This window comes from Miniopterus schreibersii (genome assembly GCF_964146895.1).
Source record: "Miniopterus schreibersii genome assembly, chromosome: 1".
Taxonomy (NCBI): domain Eukaryota; kingdom Metazoa; phylum Chordata; class Mammalia; order Chiroptera; family Miniopteridae; genus Miniopterus; species Miniopterus schreibersii.
In genome coordinates, this window is record NC_138101.1 from 21,780,364 (window position 1) to 21,805,494 (window position 25,131).

At 35.4% G+C, this 25,131-nt stretch overlaps 1 protein-coding gene across 4 annotated transcripts in view; it reads right to left on the reverse strand.

Moving 5' to 3' along the window:
• The window catches only part of RFC1 (replication factor C subunit 1), a 59,715-nt gene that overhangs the window by 21,878 nt on the left and 12,706 nt on the right, over window positions 1-25,131 (reverse strand). For 2 of the 4 annotated variants that reach the window (XM_081118797.1, XM_081118796.1), the window contains exons 3-10: window positions 23,300-23,375; window positions 21,347-21,466; window positions 9,983-10,215; window positions 9,044-9,121; window positions 6,193-6,270; window positions 4,913-5,000; window positions 3,780-4,066; window positions 1,171-1,278 (exon numbers count right to left, since the gene is read on the reverse strand). In XM_081118797.1, coding sequence (XP_080974923.1) covers window positions 1,171-1,278; window positions 3,780-4,066; window positions 4,913-5,000; window positions 6,193-6,270; window positions 9,044-9,121; window positions 9,983-10,215; window positions 21,347-21,466; window positions 23,300-23,375 — 1,068 coding nt within the window. The remainder of the gene's footprint in view (window positions 1-1,170; window positions 1,279-3,779; window positions 4,067-4,912; window positions 5,001-6,192; window positions 6,271-9,043; window positions 9,122-9,982; window positions 10,216-21,346; window positions 21,467-23,299; window positions 23,376-25,131) is intronic. The other 2 variants (XM_081118799.1, XM_081118798.1) reach the window with 1 other exon arrangement.

Here is a 25,131-nt window from a genome sequence, read left to right on the forward strand (position 1 = left end):
GTTTGAGCTTGTGCACGTCTCTCTGGCTGTTTATCCTATGATAGTAAATCTAACACCCTATACATAACTTAAGGCAAGATCGTATTATCTCTTGGTTGGAAAGATCACTTGATAATATAAAAGACACTGGCCAAAGCGAGCTGGACGAAGGAAACATTTAATCTTAATTGGAACTGTGTATAGTTATAGAAATTTTTTATTTATTTTTGCATTGGTTCAATAAAAAGATCTAACCAAGCAAAATGAAAATTATGTATCCCAAGTTACTTATTACTCTTTGAATAAAGAATTGAACACAGACTTAAAACAAGTTTGAAAAGAAGCCAAACAAAATCAAAAGACTAGCACAATACAAGTTCAATCCTTTACCATCCAGGTGAAGAATCTTTTGCAGGGGGGCGGCGGGGAATATATCTGAATCGATCGGGAAAGAAAAGGTTTGACTAACAATATCTCAAGGTCCCTTCAAGCCCTATGATTCTATGATTAAAATTATCTTGTGAGCACAAGTACTTAAATACTTCTCAACAAATTCAAAACAACCTTATGAAACTTGACATGCAAGCCCCTATCCCACACCCCAATCACCTATCTATTACCCATTGTGGTCCTGAGTATCTTTTTACCTATCCAATCTCAGCACTTCCAGCCTCCCTACCAAACTCTTCCACTCCAGGGCTCTGACTGCAGGACCAGCAAACCACCCAATATCTTCAACCTCTTCTCCAACTTTGCCCTGGTCTTCACTGAAACCTGACTATCCCCTAAGGACACCACTTTGCCTAAAGTTCTCTCATGCAGAGGCTTTCATACATTTTGTACAAGAGGAAAGACTGGCACATATACCACAATTATAAGTAAATAGTAATTTAGTTAAGGTCTCTTTCCTGAGTTAGACCATAAGTCTCATGAAGGCAAAGAGTCCTGTAACTGCTGAGTGCCTCAAAGCCCAGCCCTACTGGGGCTACTTATAGTTCAAGGAAAATGTTTCTAAGTAACAAGCAGTGACTCATAATGGGAATAAACACCTCTAATTAGTAACTATGGTGACTATGGTTTTTCTGTTAATTTTAATTATCAATTCTCTGCTGCTGTAAACATAGTGAATACATACAATGACCTACCGGCCAGGGGCCCTGACAGGGCGCCATGCCTTCGCAGCTCTCTTACCTTTGGTATTTCTTTGGAGCCCAGAGCTTTGGGACCTTCTCGATTTAAGTAACTTCGATAAGCTTGATAATTACTGCGTCTCTTTTCAGAATCTTCAGGACTTACAGACTTTAAGGATAAAGAAAGAAAATTGAACAAAGTCATGCAAAATTAATGTAAAATTAAAAATACATATTAATAAATAAACTTCAAGTCACTTGTGTATTTGGTCCTGATATTAACACTTTTAGCTACATAAGTACTCCCCAATTTACACATGCCTGGCTAATAAACATCCCTGTGCTAGTCCTTGTCAAACCTTTCCACTCTCTCTAAATGCAAATATCTCAGGGCAGATGAGGTACCTCAGTCAAGCTGCCAGCCCCAAGCAAAAAATCAAAAAGTATTTTATTGTAAAGATATAACAAGGGAACTTTAAACTTCTACTTCACAATATATCCACGTAAACTTGATCATACAAGAAGATACCCTACATTTATCCTATGGCTTTGCCCTCCCCTAAAACCACCTAAATGACTCTATTACCCTGGGGATGTAAACACTACAGTCTGAGAATTAATAGCTTCACAGAAACAGTTGGCTCAAACAAGGTGCAAGCTTTACTCCAAAAAGCAGACACATTCTACACGCCACCGCTCTCCCTTCTAGGCTTAATCTCTCCTATTGTTTCAGGGGATCTTACATTGGGTATGTCTTAGAAAATCCTGGGGAAATTTTTCAAACTATATATCCCTAGACCCACTCCAAGTTTCTAATTCAGATATATGGCATACAGCTAGGGCGTGTGTATCTGTAGGAAAAACAACCTAGATAATTCTGATTCAAAAACCACTACAAAAGGTCGCTGTTGTTTTTTCTACTTCCTATTTTACACATTATTTTTAACTTGTAACCCACCTCAAATACCCGAGAGTAGACAAAGTATTACTTCAGTACAAATAATTGATTTAATCAACAAAATAAGTAAGCTGCTTTGGTTCTAAGTTAAATAAGCCACTACAGGTTGGTTATAGACCCTAACTCTATGTTTTAACAGTCGTTCTCAACTGTTGGTGTGCATACGTATCATCTGAGAAGCTTATTAAAATACACCTGCCCAGACCACAGGCCCTGGGAAATCATATTTTTAACAAGCTTCATAGGAGAGCCTAATGCATCCCAACAATGGGAAAATTTTTTCTTTATAACAGTAATTCTACGAAAAAGATAACAGTGAATTAAAACACCTTATAAAATAACTCTGAAATACACCCAATTTAAAAGTCAAAATTATTTGACCAAGACGGACTGAATTTATTAAACAGACATTCCCAAAACTGCTTAGGTAAAAATTCTCTGAGTCATTTCTTTCCAACTTTGAAAAATAAAGTGAAGAGGAACAATATCACTCAAAGATTTCCTCTCCTTTAATAAAAATAGACAAGCCTCTGTAACTGAACATGTTTAGAATGCCTGAAGAAAACATTCGCCCACCAGATAAGCATTCAGTAAAGAAAAATCTGATAGCAAAAGTTCATTGTTCCCTTAAGTGTATTTATGAGCACTGACCACAAACAAAAGCATCTTGAAATCATCACCATTTCACTGTTCTGCATTAAACAATGATGACAATGAGCAGTTAAAACAGACAATATTCTACTTTTAATTCTAAGTGCTTAGAAAGCTTGAGGAACTGTGGTTTCTCATTATGAATCTAAGGTAGTTCCAAATTGGAGATGAAAACACAGAAACTCTTGAAAATCATTTTGCACCATTTCACTGTTTCTTCCTTTGAAAATGATTTCAGTATCTCAACATCGTTATACAAGAGCAAAAAAGAGTACATTCAGGGCAAATATAAATAATTATTATTTTAATAATAGCAAAAATTTAAATAGCACTTATATTCCAGGCATTGTTCTAAGTGGTTTTACATATTAACTAATTACTATCCCTATTTTACGAATGAGGAAACCAAAGCAGAGAGAGGGCAAGTAGCCAGACCAAGGTCACACATCTGCTCAGAAGCAGTGCTACAATCTGAACTGGCTCCAGACTCCATATCAGAGCCACCATGTTATACTGCTTTTTTTTGGCCTCAGAAGTCCTAAGTTCAAAGCTGGCTCTGTCACCTACCAGTTGAATAATCTGTAAAAGTTACTTAAATGCTTTCAGCCTATTTACTCGTCTTTAAAAGTTGAATAATAAAGCCCTGACTGCTGTAGCTCAGTTGGTTGGAGGTTCGATTCCCAGGGCATATACCTAGGTTGTGGGTTCAATCCCCAGATGGGGAACATACGGGAGGAAACCAATTGATGTATATCTCTCACATCAATGTCTCTCCCTTCCTCTAAAAATCAATTTAAAAGTTGAATAAAAACAAGTATCTCACAGAGTTGTTAAGAAGATTACATGAGATGCCATATGTTTTAGTGCAATATCTTATACACAATAACACTCAATAAATACTGGCCAATTTAACTTTATTAGTAACCTATGACCTGCAACAGCATCTAAATAAGATGGTACCTTAAAAGTCCTGTAACGACTTATAAAGTTAGAAAACTTAAAAATAATCAAACCCAGATCAACACATAGCCCCAACATGATACTCTTTTAGAAAATTCTACCTCTTTTTTAGCAGGAGAACTTTTGGTTTTCTTAGGACTTTTTGTCTCTCCTTGCAATTCAATGGCATTTTCTTTTCTTTTCAAGAACAAAGGCTCTGTTTCTTTAGAAGAACTCTCTTCTTTTTTTTTCAAAAGTGTCAGCTTAGAACTAGCTTTAGGAGATGATGTTACTCCTATTTTGTGAGTTGATGACTTGGAATGTTGCTGAGATTCTTTTGAACTTCCACATTTAGTTTGTTTCCTAGGACTGAAGTTCTTTCTTTCATCCAGAAATTGGTCTGTTTTTACTAGGAAAACAGAAAAGATTATGACTGTTATTTTTGGAAAATGATACCCAATAACAAGGTTATTTTTTCATTTTTCTACTGAGTAATCTTAGTAGCACATAATGTCATCAGTGATTTCATAATGTTTACATTAAGATTTTAGTTAAACAGCAAACTTTTAAAAATTAAACATTTGAATATTACTTCTTTGTATAACAAGTTCAAATTAAGGGATCTGTTTTTAAATACAAATTACTCATTAATAAAAATAATATGGTAAACGACACCTAAGAACATGGACTTTATTCCACAGATATCCTTCAATGATCTGAAATTTACCTTAAGAAAACTTATGGGCTAGAATATGTCACATAAAAACTCTGTAATATAGTCTGAAAGCTGCAAATCCTGGCATTTCAAGACTAAAAGTTACTATATGAACAGATTTACTTATAGGATTAAGACCACCTATAGTAGCAGAAGGTTAGATATCAGGACCACTAAAAAATAAAATCTTTGAACAATCAGCAGGGGAGCTTCAGATGACCTGAACAACAGTCAGTCAACTCTGAGCTTGAAACATCTGGTTCTTTATCTTCATATATTGAAGTCCATGTATTGCACTACACTTGGAAATTAACATGCAGTCAAGAGCTATAAAACCTTTCTCACAACGATCATAGGGCAGACAGGCATTCTGCACCAGCTAATACCTAAATAGCTTTCAAAGTATCTAAGTAGAACATGTTCCAATATTGCTGTGAAATAATGTCTACTTAACAATATAAAGCAGTTATTACAAGGTTACCATAAATTTTCTTCAATAAAGATAAATGTTCCAACTTATGTTTTTTCTGCAAGTATTACCTTTATAAGGATATTTATGTTTTTCTGCTTTACTTAAATTGGCTTGAATAGATGAAAACATTTTTCTCTCTTCTGGGTCCTTTAGAGCCTATGAAAATTTTAAGAGCGTCAAATATGACAAAAAACAGGAAAACTATTACCACAAAATATGTTGTTAAAACTGACAGAAGTTTTTAAGTTTTAATCTTAAGATTAAGGGCCATTTTCCAAAGCAGCAGGACAATGAAATAAATTTTCATTCATTCATCCCAAATTTCTGGGGCAAATGAAGCATGTTTTATTACTTTTAATTTTACAGATGTGAGAAAACAGATGAAAAGGATATAAAAAATACAGTCTATAAAAAATTATCCCAGTTCTTCCCAAGTTGCGAGTCTGGAAATGAAAGCCTTATTTCTGCTTCTTTCACCTCAATTCTCAAATTGTTAGCATTATGAGGTTAAAAACTAAAATACAAACCCAAAAGAATAAATTAAAAACAATCTAAAGCTCAAAAGAAAAATAACGGAATACTTTCTCAAAAGAGAACAAAAATATCCATTCTCTCTCCACTGCTCCCTCAGAATCCCCTTTACAAAGAAGTCACAAATTGGAGTGTGTGACACGTTTTTGTTTTTTTAATAAACAGAATTTGAACACCTTTAGATGTACTGAGTAAGGCTTTTCAAATGAAGAAGTCCTCACTCCCCACTAGTGTCTCATATCTGACTGCTGTAAAATCTTTTTAAATGTCAGATATTGATACTGACAATATTAACAGAATGGGATTCAAAATAAATAAGTCTAATTTTCTAATGATTAAGTACTTAAAAAAAAAAAATCTTGATGCTTTTAAAGATGTCCAAAATTACACTCATCATTTGAGACTATCCTAATACAGATCTTAAAGTTAATTAGAAATGGCAAAATTGTGCTTCCCAAAATGACAGTAAATATGACAGTTACTAAATGTTAGGCTCCACAGGAATCTTTGTAAGCATTATTCTCTGGGTAAGTACATAAGAACCCCTTTGTGACAGACCCCTTTGTAAGCAAAAGTTGCAATTCGTTGTTTTGTGAAGCAGGGTTCTGGTTGGTTTTGGCTCTATCAACCTTCCTTTGGGAAGCATAAGTTTCTCAATGAGCTCCCCCAAAAAATTTTTATAAATTAAAACAATTTAGCTTCTTTCTAGAAGAGATGCTCATGGCTGTATCTCCAGAGCTTAGAATACACAGGCATAAAAGAGAACACTGATCTGTATTGCACACTCGAAGTGCGAACAGCCCTGTAAAAACACCACCTTTTTGTTCTTAGGTTCTTCATCCAGCATGGCTAACGTTCTGGCAAACTCTTCATCTTCATGCAGTTGTCTCTCCAGCTGTAAAAAGTGTCAACAGAGTGAGCTTTTTTTCTTTTTGTAAATTAAAGTTTTTAAATGTTTGATTCATGATACATAGAAGAAACTGGAAAACATTTTCCAAAAAGTAACTATGACATTTTTCCATTTAATATTAATAGTTTAGTGTCACAGGTTTGTTTCACTAAGTCATATTAGATTTCAGAACAAATATATCTAGTTTTGCAGGTATGATAAACTGAGTATATTTTTAAAGCCATATTTCTCACTTAAAGAGTTTGAGATCTACAGTTTTTTCTTAATGGTCCTAATGCAACACTGACAGACCTCTTATTTCAATTTACTATGAACTCTAGAAAAAGCTCTGAAAAGAATCTCATCCTAATAGGAAAACAATAGTCTGGAGGGCACAAAAAAGAGTGAATTAAGAAGTCAAGAGAATTATATATTTTCTTTGCAAACATATACACAAATATAACTATCACTTATATCATCAAACTCCTATTTTCAAATACTAATTCAAATGTATCTGTTCTGACTTTTGAAAATTTAAGTATTCATATCAGAAGTTTTCCTAACATGCTAATGTTAGCACACATTCTTACTTTCAGCAAAATGGAGCTCTTCCAGAAAAGAAGGTGTAGCAGTGGAATACATTTCTCATTAGAAACTAAATGGTTTTATGCCCCCCGATAAAATGGTCTAATATTGAACAAAGGCATTCCTATATTAGTCAAACAAATGAAAAAAAAAAATCAAAATCCACCCAATCCGAAAAAGGCTTGGAAACTGGCGTAAGTCTGATGAGAACACAGTAACCAAGCCTTCTATTGCCAATAAATGAACTAACTCAAGCTACACAGAACTACAAGCCAGAGAAATGCAATATATTCTGTTGTCTAGTATTTCCTTACCTCAACTGAACTACACATCTAATTGCTAAAAAGAATATGAAAATCTTCACCATAAAAAGGTCCTTCAAACTCTAAACCTCCAGTGGCCCTGCAAGAATGTATGGTTGAGCATCGACCTATAAACCAGGAGATCAAAGTCTGATTCCCAGTCAAGGCAGATGCCCAGGTTGTGGGCTCAATACCCAGTAGGGGATGTGCAAGAAGCAGCCGATCGATGTTTCTCTCTCATCGATGTTTCTCTCTCTATCCCTCTCCCTTCCTCTCTCTCTAAAAATCAATAAAAACATATTTTAAAATACACACACACACACACACACATATATGAGCTGGGACACTTGCTCCCAACACTAAGATTGCCGCCCACCACATATATACAGACCATGTGCAGGAAGGCAGCAATAAATACTGAACTTTGAAGCTGGACTTGGGCAACTTCTCCTGGGGCCCTGAGTGTTGTGCATGCAAACAAAGGATTATTGCCACTGTCTACAATGCACCAACAACAAACTGGCCCACACCAAGAACTAGTAAAGAACTGCATCGTGCTCACCGACAGCACACCATACCAACAGTGGCATGAGTCCCACTATGCACTGTCCCTAGGCTGCAAGAAAAGGGCCAAGGTGACTCCTGAGGAGGAAGAGATTTTAAACAAAAATAATCAAAGAAAATGCAGATAAAAATGATGAAAGGAAAAATAATGCCACAATCAGCAATCTTCTAGAGGAGCAGTTACAGCAGGGCAAGCTTCTTGTGTCCATCCTTCAAGATCAGGCCAACATGGCCGAGCAGATGGTTATGTGCTGGAGGGCAAGGAGTTCTAGCTGAGGAAAATCAAGGCCCAGAAAGGCAAATAAATGCTCTTTCCTACTATCTTAGCTCATGTGATAAAAGGTGCTTATTCTAGCCTGGCCGGGCGTGGCTCAGCGGTTGAGCATCGACCTAGGATCCCAGGCAATCAATGTTCGATTCCCGGTCAGGGCACATGCCCGGGTTGTGGGCTTGATCAATGACTCTCTCATCATTGATGTTTCTATTTCTCCCTCTCCTTTCCTCTCTCTGAAATCAATAAAGATTTAAAAAAAAAAAAGTGCTTATTCTAAAAAAAAAAAACAAGAAACTCTCCCTTTTTCTTCATAGCATGACAAAAATTTTAATTGCATTATCCGTTAACACCTGGAACTGTGCCATGCACTCAGTAAGTGCTCAACAAATACTTACTGAATGAATACGTAGTTTACAGCTCAAGAGAGCACTCTGAATTCGAAACAGATTTAGGGATCATCAGCATATCCATACTCATTAAAGCCACAGGAGAGGATAAGATCACCCACAGTGAAAAGAGATATGACCACATTAAATTAATTTAACTCTACTAAAGGAGGCTTCCATTCAATGAAATTTAATAATAAATCTCTAAATAATTATCCTCTGCTCTTATCATTTATTTTATATAAATTTGTGTTTTTGTTTTTTTTTAATTTATTTTTGTTTAAAATATTACAGATGTCCCTTTTTCTCCCCAATGACCCATTCCACCCTGTTCTATCCCCCTCCCCAGTCCCTCTCCCCACCATGGTCCGTGTCCTTGGGTTGTGCATATATACACATACAAATTCTTTGGTTACTCTCTCCCCCTCCACCCACCCGCCCTCCTCCATCCCTCTGACATTCGTCAGTCTGATCTATGCTTCCATGTCATTGAATCTATTCTGTTCATCAGTTTATTTTTATGTATTAGGTTTTAACTTACTTTACACATAACTCTTACAGTGAGAATCCAAAATTAGCCTAAAATAACCTTGACTGTTCGACTGAGTGGACTAAACAACAAGTCAGAACATCAAGTTGTTAATGACAGCTAAACAGAATGGCAATACCTCTGCATCTTCATCAAGCTGCAATTGCTTGGCAATGGCTTCATCATTTAATCTGGAATCATCTGCATTTTTTGAAGGCTGTGTTTCAAAGAAAATCAAGCAACATCAGCATAAAATTTAAGTTTAAAATGAGGTGCTTTTTCTCAACTGTAGCTGATTAAATACATCAGAGAGAGTTAAGTGCTTCAGTAATGAAATAGTCTCAGTGCACACCAGCCAGAAAGTCATGTTCATGACTACTTAGTGACTACATCCAATTTCCTAATGAGCAAACATTCTACAGAGATGGTTCCTGCTTAATTCTACTGAAATGTTCAAGAAAAGTAACCCCCCACCAAAAAAACCCAAAAAAACAAAAAACTACTTGTAAACTAATGTCTTGGTTTGAGTAGTAGTCAAACCAGTATGTGAGAAGGATTACATGGTCCTATGGAGGCACTAATGAAATCAACACACACACACCATTTGGTAGGCTTTAACTCAGGGGACTACTTTCATAATAATTTATCTGTATTTCTGCTTCCTAAATTTCCAGAAAATGTGAATCCAACATCAGCCAAAGTAGAGAATGTCAAAAGTGTAGCATATTTATAAGTTATGTATTTATAACCTCATTTGGGAACAAATTTATTGTCCAATTTTGTCTAGCTGAGGTCAATAGTAAAATGAGTTTGCATTCTAAGTATTTAAGTTCTAAGAATTATAATTTTTTCCTACAATTTAAATGATCTTTCCCACTTTCAACTATAAAAAATTAAATAGTCTAACTTTCTCATCCTCTAAATGGTGGCAATACATTTTGTCCATAAGCATAGGAAAATTATTTTCATCAATAAAATATGTAGACCTATTATAACATCCAAATTTCTCCTCTTATTAACAGCAAATGAACACTCTTGAACATTCCTGAACATTCTTGCTTGCATGTAGAGCACTTACCTCTTCTCTTTTGCTTGCCACCATCTTCTTATCTGATCTTTGGACACTTCCTGTTCCAAAATAATCAAGCACTGATGTAGGGGTAAGTTTTATTGGCGATAAAGGCTTATTCTTGGTCTTAGTGTTTTCTTCATTCTTTTTCATGTTTGATGCTCCAAGATGACTATTTGTGGATCCTCCATTCTCTTTTGATTTAGAGGCTGCTTTCTTACACATAAAGTCATCTTCTTCATCTTAAATGGAATATGACCAAATATTGTTTGATAAAACATCAATTCCAATTATATCAAGGAATCACTTAGACTAGCTTTGTTTCTTTGGTTTAGTGATTCACAAGAGAAAACACCTTTTGCTTTGGCCTAATAACAAATCCAATAAAATAAAAATCTAAAAGGTAATCATGAAGACCAGGTCACTTCATAAGTTGGTGTGTAGGCGACATATGAGTGGGTCTTACTTTCTCTCAAGTACTCCCTCACTCAACCACAAGCATCTGCTAAGGGCCTATGTACCTGGTGTGCTATTTCTAGGTAGCAGCCATCTCAAACATGAAAGTACCTAGGATAATGTAAAAATCAAAAAGGATTTAGCCTTATTTTCTAATTTTTATATTTATATTTTAATATAAATATAAAAATTAGAAAGTAATTTTTACAAAAGTAAAAGTCTTACAGGTTTCTGATTACTACATGTAGAAAAGGAATTCACCATTTAAAAAGAGCATACTAGACATCTCTTAAAGATGCCCATACAGTTCCCTACAAGTTCACTTTCCTAAAACTTAAACCTCACCCCACCCCACCCCACCCTCCAAAGGCCTCCAACAAACATTCTTAACCTGCAACCAAAAGATTTAATTAAAGCATTGTTTTACTCATCTTCAATTATAGTCAGTCTACCTTCAAGCTTAATTAAAAATCATTCATACCCCTAGATATAGAGAGCAGGTTGATGGTTGTCAAAGGGAAGGGTGATAAGGAGATGGAAATTTTTTTATAAAGCTGGAAATCTCAAAAAAAATCCAGAATTCCTGCAAAAATCACTAACATTCTACTTCCACTACACCCAGCCATAAGCAATGACAGAAAACTCCAGAACTGAGTGGACCCAGTCAACTACTGTGTTTTCCTGTTATAGTTCTTCCTTAATCACTCAAGAACTTCCTTGCAATCTAAAATATTATATCTGTCCTTAAGAACTAATTCAGACATTATCAATCACTGCTATGTGGTACAGCCTCAGAAAGTGAAACAATAGTAGTGTAGATATTTGCAATCCGTAGCATAACCCTTTCTCCAGCAATCTTGTAAATATTTGCAGGTAATAGACTAGCACGAAATTTAGTGAGATCAGGAGTTTCTAAGAACATCAGATTTAAAAGATTGTTGGCAAAGGTGTAGGGATATAGGACCGACACATATGTGACAGTGACAGTGGTAAATCTGTAAAAATCTTTATGAGGACAATCTTGCAATACAGGGTGTAGAAAAAGAAGGTATAAGTTGTGAGTAAGCGAAACAGAGTTTATTCTTCTATTATTACTTATTAATTACTGTATTATTTTCCATACAAATAACTGTAAACCTACTTTTTCCCCACCTTGTATGTACCAAAACCTTACATATGCATACGTATCAACTAGATATAGTGATTCCACTTCTAAGATTTAGTAAAAATAAATAAACAAACAAGTACACAAAGATATAGGTACAAAATGCTTATCACAGCATTGGTTCATTCAAAAGTATGGAAAACAGAGTACAATAGGGCAAGAAAAGGTGAAGGGAAAACTAAGGGACTTAGCAATTTAGACAAAAAAAGAGAGCCTCAAATACAACAGGGGCACTGGAGGCAGAGGTAAGTTTATATTGTTTATAAAATGGGAAAACAAACAACCCAAATATCTAGTAATCTGTTCAATCAAGTAATGGAATTCTATGCAGCAATAGAAAATTATAATGCATATTCATATTTACTGACATAAAGATATTCTATGTTTAAGTGACAAAGGCAGGTAACATAAAGGATATTAAGTTATACATTTATATCTATCTATCCATTTAGATATACTTTTAAATTCACATTCAAAGATCTGAAAAAGTAAAATGTTAATTTTTATCTCTAGATAGGGGATTATGAGTGATTTTTCATTTTTTTCTTCCAATCTTTATCTGTATATTACACTTTTCTTTTTCACTTCCATCTAATATTTTACAACAAAATGGCTACCTTCTAGAAACTCCCTGACTCCTTAGCTTTCTGAGACAGTAAAGACCTGGCTTTGGTATCTCCCTCCTCTTTTCTTTGCTTACTTCTTTATCAGCATCTCTGCTTCCTCTGTCACTAGAATCAGAGACTGCACAGTACCTTTTTATCTAATTACTATCAATAATAGTTATCATTGAGCTACATGCCACATTCTTTATAATGCATATCTTTAGTCAACTAGTTCTACCTCATATTCAATACATGGACCCACGTTTTTCACTTTCCTTAAGTTCATAGTAATTCTTTAGCATAGTAATTCTTGGAGATAATCATAGTAATTCTTGGAGATAACAAATATTTATAAACAAATATATTCATCACACTATTAAGAACATGAAAAATGTAAGCAACTGAAATAATCAAAACCTGGGAAATGCTACATAAATTGTGGTCTAGCCATATAATGGATTCATGCAGTCATTAAAAATTAAGCCCAAATTTCAAAGCTCAAATAAAACCTTATGAAAACAGCAAAACTAAGTTGGCAAAAAAACTAAAAACTCATCACTTTGTTCTGTTAGGATAGTCTTAACACTATAACTATAAATGTTACCCCTAAAAGGGGAGTCTCTTTTCATGAGCCTTCTCTACTAGAGATCTTTTTACAATAGTGGAGGTTAACAGAGCCACTCTCTAAATTTTTGGTTTAGAATACATGTTAAACTTAATGATGTTTTCAAGCTATAGATCCAGAAAACATATGATACCTAAACACAGACATAATTTTACAAACATTTTCTTGATTTCTGAGTGAAAATATAATTACATGTGGATCTTCAAGGAAAAACTATGAAAGTGTTCTGCATGAAATTTCAAGCATGTGCTTTCATTGTACTAAGCAAAAATTGTATACATGGCCCCCTTTTATCTGCAAACCACAAAATAAATAGCCCTCCAGCCCCTTGGAAAGTAGGAGCAATTCTAATGAAATACAGTTATGAAGAGAAAAAAAGAAGACTGATTTGCTTGATGTGACACTTACTTTAGTGTCCCGTGATTTGTGCATTCCCCATACTCCTTACAGTGATAGGACTAACGAGAAAAGTAAATTCATAATCCTAAGCATAGATATTTCTTATAAATATAGAAGATTTCATTAAGGTGAATATAGAAACAGAAATACAGTGCTCTCTAAAACCACAGGTATATCTGAAAGCATTCTGTCACCTTGCCTTGATAAAACTAGAAAACCCGAAAAAAGCAGCAGTTCTGTTACTATAGTATGACTTCTGAACTAGCTGTCTTAAAACTACTTTAGCCCTTCATATTGAAAAGGCTACACCAATACATTATAGAGAAAGAAGGCAAAAGCAGCCAAGGATTAGAACAATGCAATTAGCTGCCTGCAAAAGGCAGTAATTTAGCAGGTGTTTCTGTGACCATCCTCATGTTAAATATTTTACAACCCTACACAATGTGTAGAGATTAATGTTCCAAATAAAGTTATGGTTGTCTTTCTTTTTCAACATTTGTTCTTATTTTCTAATGAGCCTAAATTTGTTCCTGCCTTGTCAGAAGCCAAAGGCAAAATGTGTTCTCTTCTTCCCAGAAACGTGCAATAAAACAATGAAAAATAAATCTAAGTCCAATTTCTGACATCTAGTTGAAAATCACGGGCAATTGAACAGTCAGAATCTCCCTCTAGGCTATCTGTCTCCTTATAAACACACCATTTATTTTTATTTATATACAGCATAACTGCAAATGTGGTAACAATCACCAAGTAAAACTGACATTATCCAACATACAGCAGAGGAACTGCCTGGGAGAGAAGATTGCTTTGCCACTCTGAGTTAGATATGTTTATTTATTTAAAAGGATAACAAATAAAAGAGAAAATACTGTGCAGGTCCATAAAAAAAATCTATTTACAAGCCAAGGAATAAACAATCTAATTTTGGAGTTCATACTGCTGAGAGTTTAGCATTCTGATTTTCTTCAGTCTGGAACACACAAAAAACAAATTAATAGAGACCATGCTAGAAAGATCTGGTTACAGAGATTAAAAATAATTTATTTAGCAATAAGTCAAAACCTAAAAAGGGAATCTAAGCCTTTTTCTATAAAGTTCCTTTTCAATACCCCTTGAGTCAAAAGAAACCTAAATTGTCATTCTGGTTGTGGAAGAAAAGAAAGATTTATGCATGTGCCAAGTCTTCAATAAATATCTGTTAATTAAATGGACGGAAGTGAAACAAAATATACCATTTCTGCACTATTTTTGTGATGAATCAGATATCCTATATTTCAAGATGCGGGAGAGTTCCCCATAAGAAATAATTATGTAGCTCAAAATGTCAATAATGCAAGAAACTATGAAGGAAATTAAGAATGACGTAGTAGAAATTAAAAAAAAAAAAACACTGGAAGTAATGAACAGCAGATTAAGGGAAGCTTAGGATTGGATCAGCAAATTAGAAGACAGGGTAGAAAAAAATCACTCAACTGGAGAACCAAACAGAAAAAACAATTAAAAAACAGGAGGACGGTTTAAGGGAACTGTGGGACAACATGAAACGTAACAATTTTGGCATCACAGAAGTGCCAGAAGAGGTAGAAAGTAAGCAAGGGTTAGAGAAACTGTTTGAGGAAAAAATGGCAGAAAACTTCCCTAACCTGGTCAAGGAAAAAGTCATACAAGTTCAGGGGGCACAGAGAGTCCCAAGCAAGAAGAATCCAAAGAGGCCCACACCCAGACACATCATAATTAAAATGCCAAAACTTCAAGACAAAGAGAGAATCTTAAAGACAGCAAGAGAAAAGTAAGCTGTTACCTACAAAGGAGCTCCCATAAGGCTGTCAGCTAATTTCTCATCAGAAACTCTACAGGCCAGAAGGGAATGGCATGAAGTATTCAAGGAAATGAAAAGCAAGGATCTGAAACCAAGACTATTCTATCCAGCAAGGCTATCATTCAAAATAGATGATGAAATAGCTTTCCAGACAAAAAAAGGCTAAAGGAATTTATCACCACCAAGCCAGCACTGCAAAAAATGTTAAAGAGACTGCTGTAATAAGAAGTTGAAATAGACAGAATGAGAAACATAGGCATAAAGAAATAAAATGGCAATAGATAAGTACCTATAAATAATAGCCTTAAGTATAAATGGATTAAATGTCCCAATCAAAAGACATAGGGTAGCTGAATACTTAAGAAAACAAGACCCAAATATATGCTGTCTACAAGAGACCCACCTCAGAACAAAAGACTCACACGGGCTAAAAAACAAAAAAAAACAAAAAACAACTTCTGGAGGACTTTAAAGGAGAGATTGATAGCAATAAAGTCATAGTAGGGGACTTTAACACCCCACTGACTTTACTGGATAAATCTTCCAGACAAAAAAATCAACAAAGAAACAGTGACTCTAAATGCCACACTAGACCAGATGAATTTAATTGACATTTACAGAACATTTCACTCCAAAGCTGTAGAACAGACATTCTCATCAAGTGCACATGGGACATTCTCAAAGACAGACCACATGTTAGGACACAAAACAAGTCTCTGCAAATTCAAGAAGATTGAAATCATATCAAGCATCTTCTTGGACATTTACACAACGGAATACTATGCAGCTGTAAAAATGAAGGATCCCTTACCCTTTGAGAAAGCATGGTGGGATCTGGAGAGTATTATGCTGAGTGAAATAAGCCAGTCAGAGAAAGACAAGTGTCACATGATCTAACTCATATGTGGAATCTAACAAACAAAATAAACAGATGAACAAAACAGATCCAGAGACACAGATGCATGGAACAGACTGAGGAACCTCAGTGGGAAGGCAGGGATGGGAGGGTGACCAGAGATTAACATAAGAACTAATATGCACATATGCATAACCCATGGACACCGACAATAATGGGGTGAAGGCCTGGGGGAGGGGTACAGGGTGGAGGGGATCAATGGGGTTTGAAAAGGGGGGACATTTGTAATGCTTTCAACAGTCAAGATAAATTTAAAAACAAAAAAACGGAACATGGAAAAAAAATGTCAATAATGCAGGGGTTAGGAACCCTGTCAAAGCCTATCAGAAGAGAATTTGGTGGATGTCCAGACATCCCTTGTTCTAATATTCATCTCACCTACTAGATGCCACAGTACCCAACAGTTGTGATGACCAAAAATGTTTCCAGATACCGTTAAAGGTCCCCTGGGAGGCAAAATCACCCTTGATTGAGAGGCACTGATTTATAGCAAGATGGAGAGATACAAGATAAACAACAGTGGTTACCAAGACTTATAAATAGTAATTGAACAGCTATTCATAAAAAATTGAACTGGGTACTAATAATGGATGGTGTCAATTTTGTCAACTATGTAAAAAGTTTATTTGTACCTTAATATTAAACAATTTTACTAATGATTCAGAAAGAAACACAAAGACAGGTTTATCAAATTTGTGTAAGATATGAAGTCAGGTGATATGAAAAAGAAATGGATGAGGGACATCCAAAGAACTACTGGGTTCTTCCACAGGGAAGCTTTATGCAACCTTAGACGGAAAACTGCTTTTCTGGCTCTAGTAATCTGTTACTTAGGTAATTTAAAATAATATTAATCTAAAGACTTTACTCATTCTCCAAAATGCTAAACTAGTTTCTTTTCTACAGAGTTTTAGCTCACAAATCAATATTAATTTTTGAATACATACAAAGAAATATAATACACAGTGCTTATTTCCCTCTCACTTCAAGGAAATTTTTTTCTCTCAATCACTCCAGGTTTCCCTGAAAACATCTAAGAAAAACTCTCTGTCCTACACAGAATCTATTCCTACACAAAACTATATGTCTCTAAAAGTTAGCAAAAGGAAAGCTACACACACATCCCCAATAATATTTTCTGCTACTATTTTCCCCAAATCACAGATCACTGATATTACATGGGGAACACAATTCAAATTTTCTCCCACTTAACATCAAGAGCACTAACTGCCTCTGGAATTATGTGCTCAATTAAGATTACCAGTCATAAACAATTCTCAACACAGAGAAAACCCCCACCATTTTCAACCAAATGCCAGCCCCTGATGAAACTGGATAGTAAAAGGTCATCTTTGTCAAACAAAACTCAAGGTCTCTCACTTCATTAAACAGCTAAAAGTAAACATATTTACCCAGTACAACAAGTATTCGGTTTTTACCAACCTACAAGAACATTTTACTAAAGTCAATGGTTAGCTATGAAGATATTTATCAGCAGTTTTTTCCTTTTCCTGTAATTTGGGAGATTAATGTATAGTTAAGGTACTTTAAAAATCAATAAGTAGTATAAGGTCGATTTAATTAAAGTGATGAAAAATGTCATGGAGCTAAACAGTAAGCCTAAAAATCTGTATAATAATAGTGTCTAAAGAACTGTATAATGGCATAAACAAAAGCACTTGAACTAGGTTATTTTTTAAATTAAGGTTATTTCCTAAATATGTTTCTCATTGTTTATAAAACACTGTGCAGCCTGGCCGGGCATGGCTCAGCGGTTGAGCGTCGACCTGAGATCCAGGCGATCGGGGTTCGATTCCCGGTCAGGGCGCATGCCCGGGTTGTGGGCTCGATCAATGACTCTCTCATCATTGATGTTTCTATCTCTCTCTCTCCCTCTCCTTTCCTCTGTCTGAAATCAATAAAGATATATTTTAAAAAAACAAAAACAAAAAACACTGTGCAATAGGAATAAATGCAAGCCATGTTATTTTAAATTTTCTCATAAATTTTCACAATAAAGTAAAAAAAGGTAAAATTAATTTTAACAATATACTTGAACACAATATATCCAAATTATTATCATTTCAACATCTAATCAATACCAAAAAAAATAAGATAATTTACCTTTTACTGTACATCTTTGAAATCTGTATTTTACACTAAAAACACTCCCAACTGGGTTTAATCACATTTCAAGTGCTCAATAGCCACATGTAACTAGCAGACCCTATACTGGACAGCGCATATAACATAAATGACATAAGTGAGTTAAATACAATTTCTAAATTTCTAAAGCACTGTTATATAATCAAGAGAGCCCAAAGTACTTAAGCAAAAGCAAAATGTCTTCAGCATAGTCTTTAAGGGCAGATGTAAGTATATAATAAAATCAAAACATAAGAATAACAGTTAATACTTACTGAGCATTTACTATGTGCCCAACCCTATTTTAAGGCTTTTTAAGCATTATCTTATTTGATATCACAAAAGCCTTTGATGTGGGTACTAGTAATCAACTTTACAAATGAGAAAATTAAGACACAGGAAAGATTTAACCTGGGCAGTCTGACTCAAGAGCTCATGCTACACCTGCTAAACACTACACCTGCTAAACTGAAAAAAAAATACCCAAAATAATAAAGGTTAGTGTATAAAACATAAAATATAAAATAATAAAGCAAAAATCATTTGTTTGGGAATTAACAGGTTTTAAAGCTGAATCACATCAAGTAACCCTTTTTTCCATAAGATCCAACCTCCAACTAATACAATCTTAGGTTAAAATTTCTATTTTTTAAACTATTATTACCACAAATATTTTGTTTAACCTTAAACTGGCAATACAAATATTTACTCATGACCCAGTATTGAAAAATTATAGTTTTAGTTTAACAAAAAGTGAATAATAATAAAAGAATTATTTTAATTTAAGATCAAGAACTTTCAAGTTTGTGTATTAATTTCAAGAAGTTGCACTCTTTTATTGAAACTCATTATATTTCTGATTTTATTCTAGTTATACTGTAGACTTCTTTTTCCTTTAACTTATCTTTATTGTTGAAAGTATTACAGATGTTCCCTTTTTTTCCCCCACTGACCCTTTCTACCCCACACCCAACCACCGCCCCAGGCCTTCACCACACTATTGTCTGTGCCCGTGGGTTATGCATATATGCATATAAATTCTTGATTAATCTCTCCCCTCCCACCTACCCACCCCCACCTTCCCTCTGAGATTTGTCAGTCTGTTTCATGCTTCTACGTCACCGGATTTATTTTGTTTTTTTTCAACAGTTTCAATCTCTTTTATGGAGGAAAGAAAAAGAGCTTATCTTCCTCTTATCCACCTAGCGTATCAAGGAACAAAGAAGTATGAGAAGATAAAACAGGCAAGAAAAGAGCTAACTTCTTTCCTATTTCTCAATTCTAAGAAAAAGCAGAATACTATGTAAAACCAAATATCATATTAGATGGGTACAAGGTAACCCAAGATTTTAGCTAAAGCAAGGGCCAACGTTCACTTCCACATGTCCATGTCATCAGCAGAATGACATAAACACTGCCTAACGTTTATAAAAATTTCAGATAAAATGCTGGACATGTCTTCAGAAAACAATATTCAAAAATACCTATTCTAAAATAAACAATCCCGTGTTAAAGAAAATCTGTGATCAGAGCTTAAATTGTCTGACCCTTCTGTGTACCTAAACTCACACGATAGAGACAGCCTTGACCCACAGTTGAAGGCCATGGCTGTCTGCTCACTAACCATGGTGTCTCTGGAGAGCTTGATCACACCACCATCAGTTACTTAATAAATCTATCAACATACTGTTTTTAGTATCCCTCCCACATATTCAAAACTTCACCAAGGTAGCCAGAGGGGAGACCTCTTAATGCAAGAGTTCATTTGCACAATGTGCCCAAGCATATATTTAGCAATAGAACAAAAAGGTTAAAGAGTTAATCTGCCACCTGCCATAATGAAGAAATAACTCAGCTTACCAAAAATTTTACAAGTAATATATTCCCATCACTTTTTTGTCTTTGATCATAAACAACTTTATCAAATAAACTGTCTATAAAGCTCATCTGTGGATGCCTTTTGTTTTATCTTTTTTTCCTTTTAACTGCCTATTATCATACGTGTCAGGTACTGGGTCTGGCCCTTTCACATATATCACCCCATTAAGTTTTCCCAACAAGTCTATGCAATCATAGTGTTTCTGCTTTACAGAAAGGGAGATGGACCCACTGAGCTTTAGCTCAAGGTCACACAGCTGTTAACAGGGAACTAAGGATGTACTCTCCAGGCAGGGCTTCTGACCTTCCAGTCTCAGGTTCCTTCTACAACACATAGTTTCATTCCCTACTCACTGACCATTTCATTTACCATGTGTACCTTCATTCTCTCAAATAATGGCCCATACATTTAAGCAAAGTTTTAATGTTACTCATATCTCTGAAAACCTTGATCTTTATTTGCAAATTCCAAAACATTAAAACTTCAGGTGAGCCCGGCTGGCATGGCTCTGCAGTTGAGCATCAACCTATGATCCAGGAGATGGAGGTTTGATTCCTGGTCAGGGCACATGTCCAGGTTGCTGGCTTGATCTCCAGCAGGGGGTGTGCAGGGGGCAGCCAATCAATGACTGTCATCATTCTCTCTCTCTCCCTCTCCCTTCCTCCCTCTAAAATCAATAAAAATATATTAAAACAAAAAAACCTTTAGGTGAATTGTATGGTATGTGAATTATATCTCGGAAAAGCTATTATTTAAAAAAGAAAGAACCTTAAGCATGCTAATAACATCAACTTTTCAATTATCCTAAATAATAGAAACCACAGATAGCATAGCTGAATAAAGCCCACAGGTAATTCAAAAACCTAATCTGTAACTCATCTGTCAAAATGTTTACAGATCAGTCCTTTACTACTGCTAACTTTTGAAGGCTCTCATTACTTTGCCCTGGCCGATGTGGCTCAGTTGGCTGGAGCATCATCCCATGCATCAAAGGGTCAACGTTTCAATTTCCAGTCAGGTCACATACCTGGGTTGAAGGTTCTATCCCCAGTAGGGGCACATGTAGGAGGCAATCGATCAACGTTTCACTCTCACATCAATGTTTCTCTCTCCCTCTCCCTTCCTTTTTCTCTAAAATCAATGGAAGCATGTGCTTGGGTAAGAATTAAAAAAAAAATTCCATTTCCCACAGAAAATGCCAAAGAATTACAGCCTCCTCCTGATAAATATAATTCAACAAAGTGAAAAGAGAAATAGAAATTCAATTCAAAGTGAAGGAGATACATTTAGACACCAATGAGAAGCACAAGAACATAGCACACACTGCTTCTCTCTAAAACATTAAACATATTCAGTATCCTTACCTGTTTCTGAAATGTATGTAATAGGATCCTGCCGTAGAATTTTACCAGGTTTAGACAATGGCAATTTTTCTGCTTGCTTTTTGGCATTTTTTACCTGCACTGTCTCCTCTGATTCTGAATCTGTACATGAGAGGAAAATAAAACAAAATTTTGAAAGAAATGCAATAAAGTGTGTTTTTAAAGTGATTGCTGTTAACCAATTCCTCAAGGCCCTCCCATTTGAAGCACATCTCTACTTCTTTTAATTTTCACAGGTTACTTCCACCTAGTGTTAAGCCTTTTATTAGTTTTCTATTGGGTTGTAACAAATTATCACAAACTTAGTGGCTTAAAGCAACACAAATTTATCATCTTAACGTTCTATAGATTAGAAATCTGAGTCTCACTGGGCTAAAATCAAGGTGTAACAGGACTGAGTTCCTTTCGGAATACTCTAGGGAAGAATCTACTTCCTTGCCTTTTCCAGTTTCCAGTAACTGCTAGCATTCCTTGGCTCATGGCCCTCTTACTCCATCTTCAAAAACAGCAACATCAGGCAAAGTGCTTCTCATGCTGCCATCTCTCTGCTTCTCTGACCTTCCACAGTCAACCTCTCTGTAACTCTCTCCTGCTTCCATCTTCTTTATGACTACATTGGGCCCACCCAGATAATCCAAGACAATCTCTCTACTTTAAGGTCATTTGATTAGCAACATTAACACTACCTACAACTTTAATTTCCCTCTGCCGTGTAAACTAACATATTCACAGGTTTCAGAAACAGGGCAGACCTCTTTGGGGGCCATTATTCTGTCTACCACCACCTAATTGCCCAGAGCAGTTAAATACAAATCAGGACAAAATGTAAGTACCCAGTATAGTGCCTGGCACAAAATAGGTATTTCATAAACTTTAGTGTCCTTCCTCTTCACCATGCATTTAGAAATTCTGTTGCATACGACTCTAAATTGTATCAAACAATTAAACTTCCAGTTTCCAAAAAGATGGAAAGTCATGGGAAATGGCACTATGTACTTCTTTCAAATTTCTTATTCCCTGGCCGGGTGGCTCAGTTGGTTGGAGCATAGTCCTGTACACCAAAAAGGTTTCGGGTTCAATTCCCGGTCAGGGCATACACCTAGATTGCAGGTTCGATCCCTGGTTGGGGCTTGTACAGGAGGCAACGGATAGATGTTTCTCTCTCACATCAATGTTTCTCTCTCTCCCCTTCCTCTCTCTCTAAAATCAATAAAAAATATCCTCAGGTGAGGATTTAGAAAAAAGAAATTCTTACAATATACAGCAGTAAGACTCCTAATAAACACTCACGTACTTTTAGAATTGAGTCAGAATTCTTTGCTACCACTTTCAAAATCCTAACAATCTATAAATGCTTCAAGTTTCATTTTTAAGGCTTCACACCAGATGGATCTTCTCCACAAAAGCAAAACCTAAAACTTTCTGAGTTCTACCATTATTTAAAGATATAAAAGGCATGCATAAAAATTCCCGTTCCCTATTTAAAACTATATTCAAAGAAGAGCTTTTCAATTGTGTTTGTACTATTTTAAATGCACAGAAAAGGACAAGCTCAAAAGCACAAAAATTAAATTTCAGATCTCTTGTTTCTAAAGCAATGTTCTAAGGCACTATTTTTCAAGTTCAGTTTCAAAGAACCTTAGCTGGACAAGAAGGTAATATTTTTTAAAATAATATAGTCAAAGTAAGTTTGACTCATGCTATATATACTATATCCCTCTCTGAGAAAAATCTTTAATACATTAATATACATAGGTTCTGATAAATTCTTCAGTATAATAAAATTGTTTTTTATTGTATTTGAGCAAAGACCCTTCTCACAGCACCTATTACCATCATAGACAGCTATGTGTCTCGGGAACATCAGTTTGAAAAACTTTTCTAAGGGTTAGAAAATAATTTTAAAACTTTAAAGCTCCTCAAAAGAAGTATTACCTGAATCATAGATGATCCTCTTTTTCCTGTTTGGTTGCTTCTGTTTAAAGTCATCATCTTTACAAGAACTATTTACCTATAAACATCACAGTATAATTAGAACACAAAGAAGCCTATGTAACTTAGTAGTTTTTCCTCATTAGACTTAGGCTCAGTGATTCTCAACTAGAGGAAATTTTGTCCCCAGGAGACATTTTTCCCTGTCACAAGTGGCAGCAGCAGGGGAGGAGGGCTAGGTTTAGTGGCATCTAATGGGTAGACTAGGTATGCTACTAAACATCCTATAATGCACAGGACAGTCATCCACCAAAAGAATTATCCAGCTCAAAATGTTAAATAATGCCCTGATTAGACTAAAGAATCAGCCAGACAATAACTGCATCAGATGGGAAAGAATTATAGAAAAAGCTGTATTACTATTCAGCTCCACTTTCAACACTAACCTGTATATAACAAAGAATAAAAGGATGTCAGATATTACAAGGCAAGTGCTTCCAGAAAATGACAGCTAGAGACAGAAATAAAAGCTAAGGAGTTATGAGCCTACCACAACCCAAGGCCTACTGGAAAATTAAATAAAACCAGGGCAAAAGGTATTGTTTGTATTTTTTACTTATATATCACATTTCTAACATATTCAAATCTTCCCAAAAAGCATCAAGAAAGCAGACAGGAAAAAACTGATTATAATCAATTATAAGGTAGGATTCTGTTTCTAGCCCTTATAATTAAATATCAAAAATATAAAAATAATCAACTAACTTGCAAGGAAATGAGATGTCATTATAATTCGAATACACCACTGGACTAGAAGACAGAATCAGAAGCAATTACTATAACTCAACAGTAAGAGAAGAGAGTATCCAAGAAGGGAGAGAGCCACAGAAAGGGAGTCCCAAATCCTGTCAATAAACTTAGCCCAAGCCTGGAGTTATCGCTTGAAATATGTATGCATGGAACAACTCCAAGTGCCCAGCTAACGTTAAAAGAATTGAACAAAGATTTCAGCTGCTGTCCATCACGAGGAATACAAGAATTTGGAGTTGGAGTTCAGCAAAGTTAACTGCCTGCTAAATCCAAAGACTTAACACTCTTTAGAAGACTATAACAGAATCCAAAACCTACATTGTATCACTGACACTGTCCAAGGTAAAAACCATGAAGAAACAGGAAATATAACCTATGGTGGTTAATTTTATGTATCAACTTGACTGGGCCACAAGATGCCCAGATATTCTGAGTGTTTTTATGAGGGTATTTTGGGATGTTTACATTTAATTGGATAGAATGAGTAAGGCAGATTGCTCTTCCTAATGTGGGTAAGCCTCACCCAATCAGCTGAAGGTCTGAAGAGAATAAAAGGCTGACCCTCTCCCAAATATAAAAGAATTCTTCTTTCTCGACTGTCTTCAAGCTGAAACATCAGTTTTTCCTGCCTTCAGTACTGAACTGAAACATAGGCTCTTCCTGGGTCTCAAGTCTGCCAGCCTTAAGATTGGAATAACACCATTGGCAATCCTAGTTCACAGGCCTTTGGACTCAGACCTGAACTACACTATCAGTTATTCAGTCTCCACTTGTCAGCTGTAGATCTTGGGACCTATCAGCATGCATAATCACATGAGTAAATTCTTTATAACAAATCTCTTTATACACCCCCCCCACACACACACCTTACTGGTTCTGATTCTCTGAAGAACCCTAATACAGAATTTGCTACTGAGAAGTAGAATACTGCTGTAACAAATACCTAAAATATGGAAGTGACTTTGGAACTCAGTAATGGTAGAAGCCGGAGGAGTTTTGAGGTGAATGCTAGAAAAAGCTTAGAC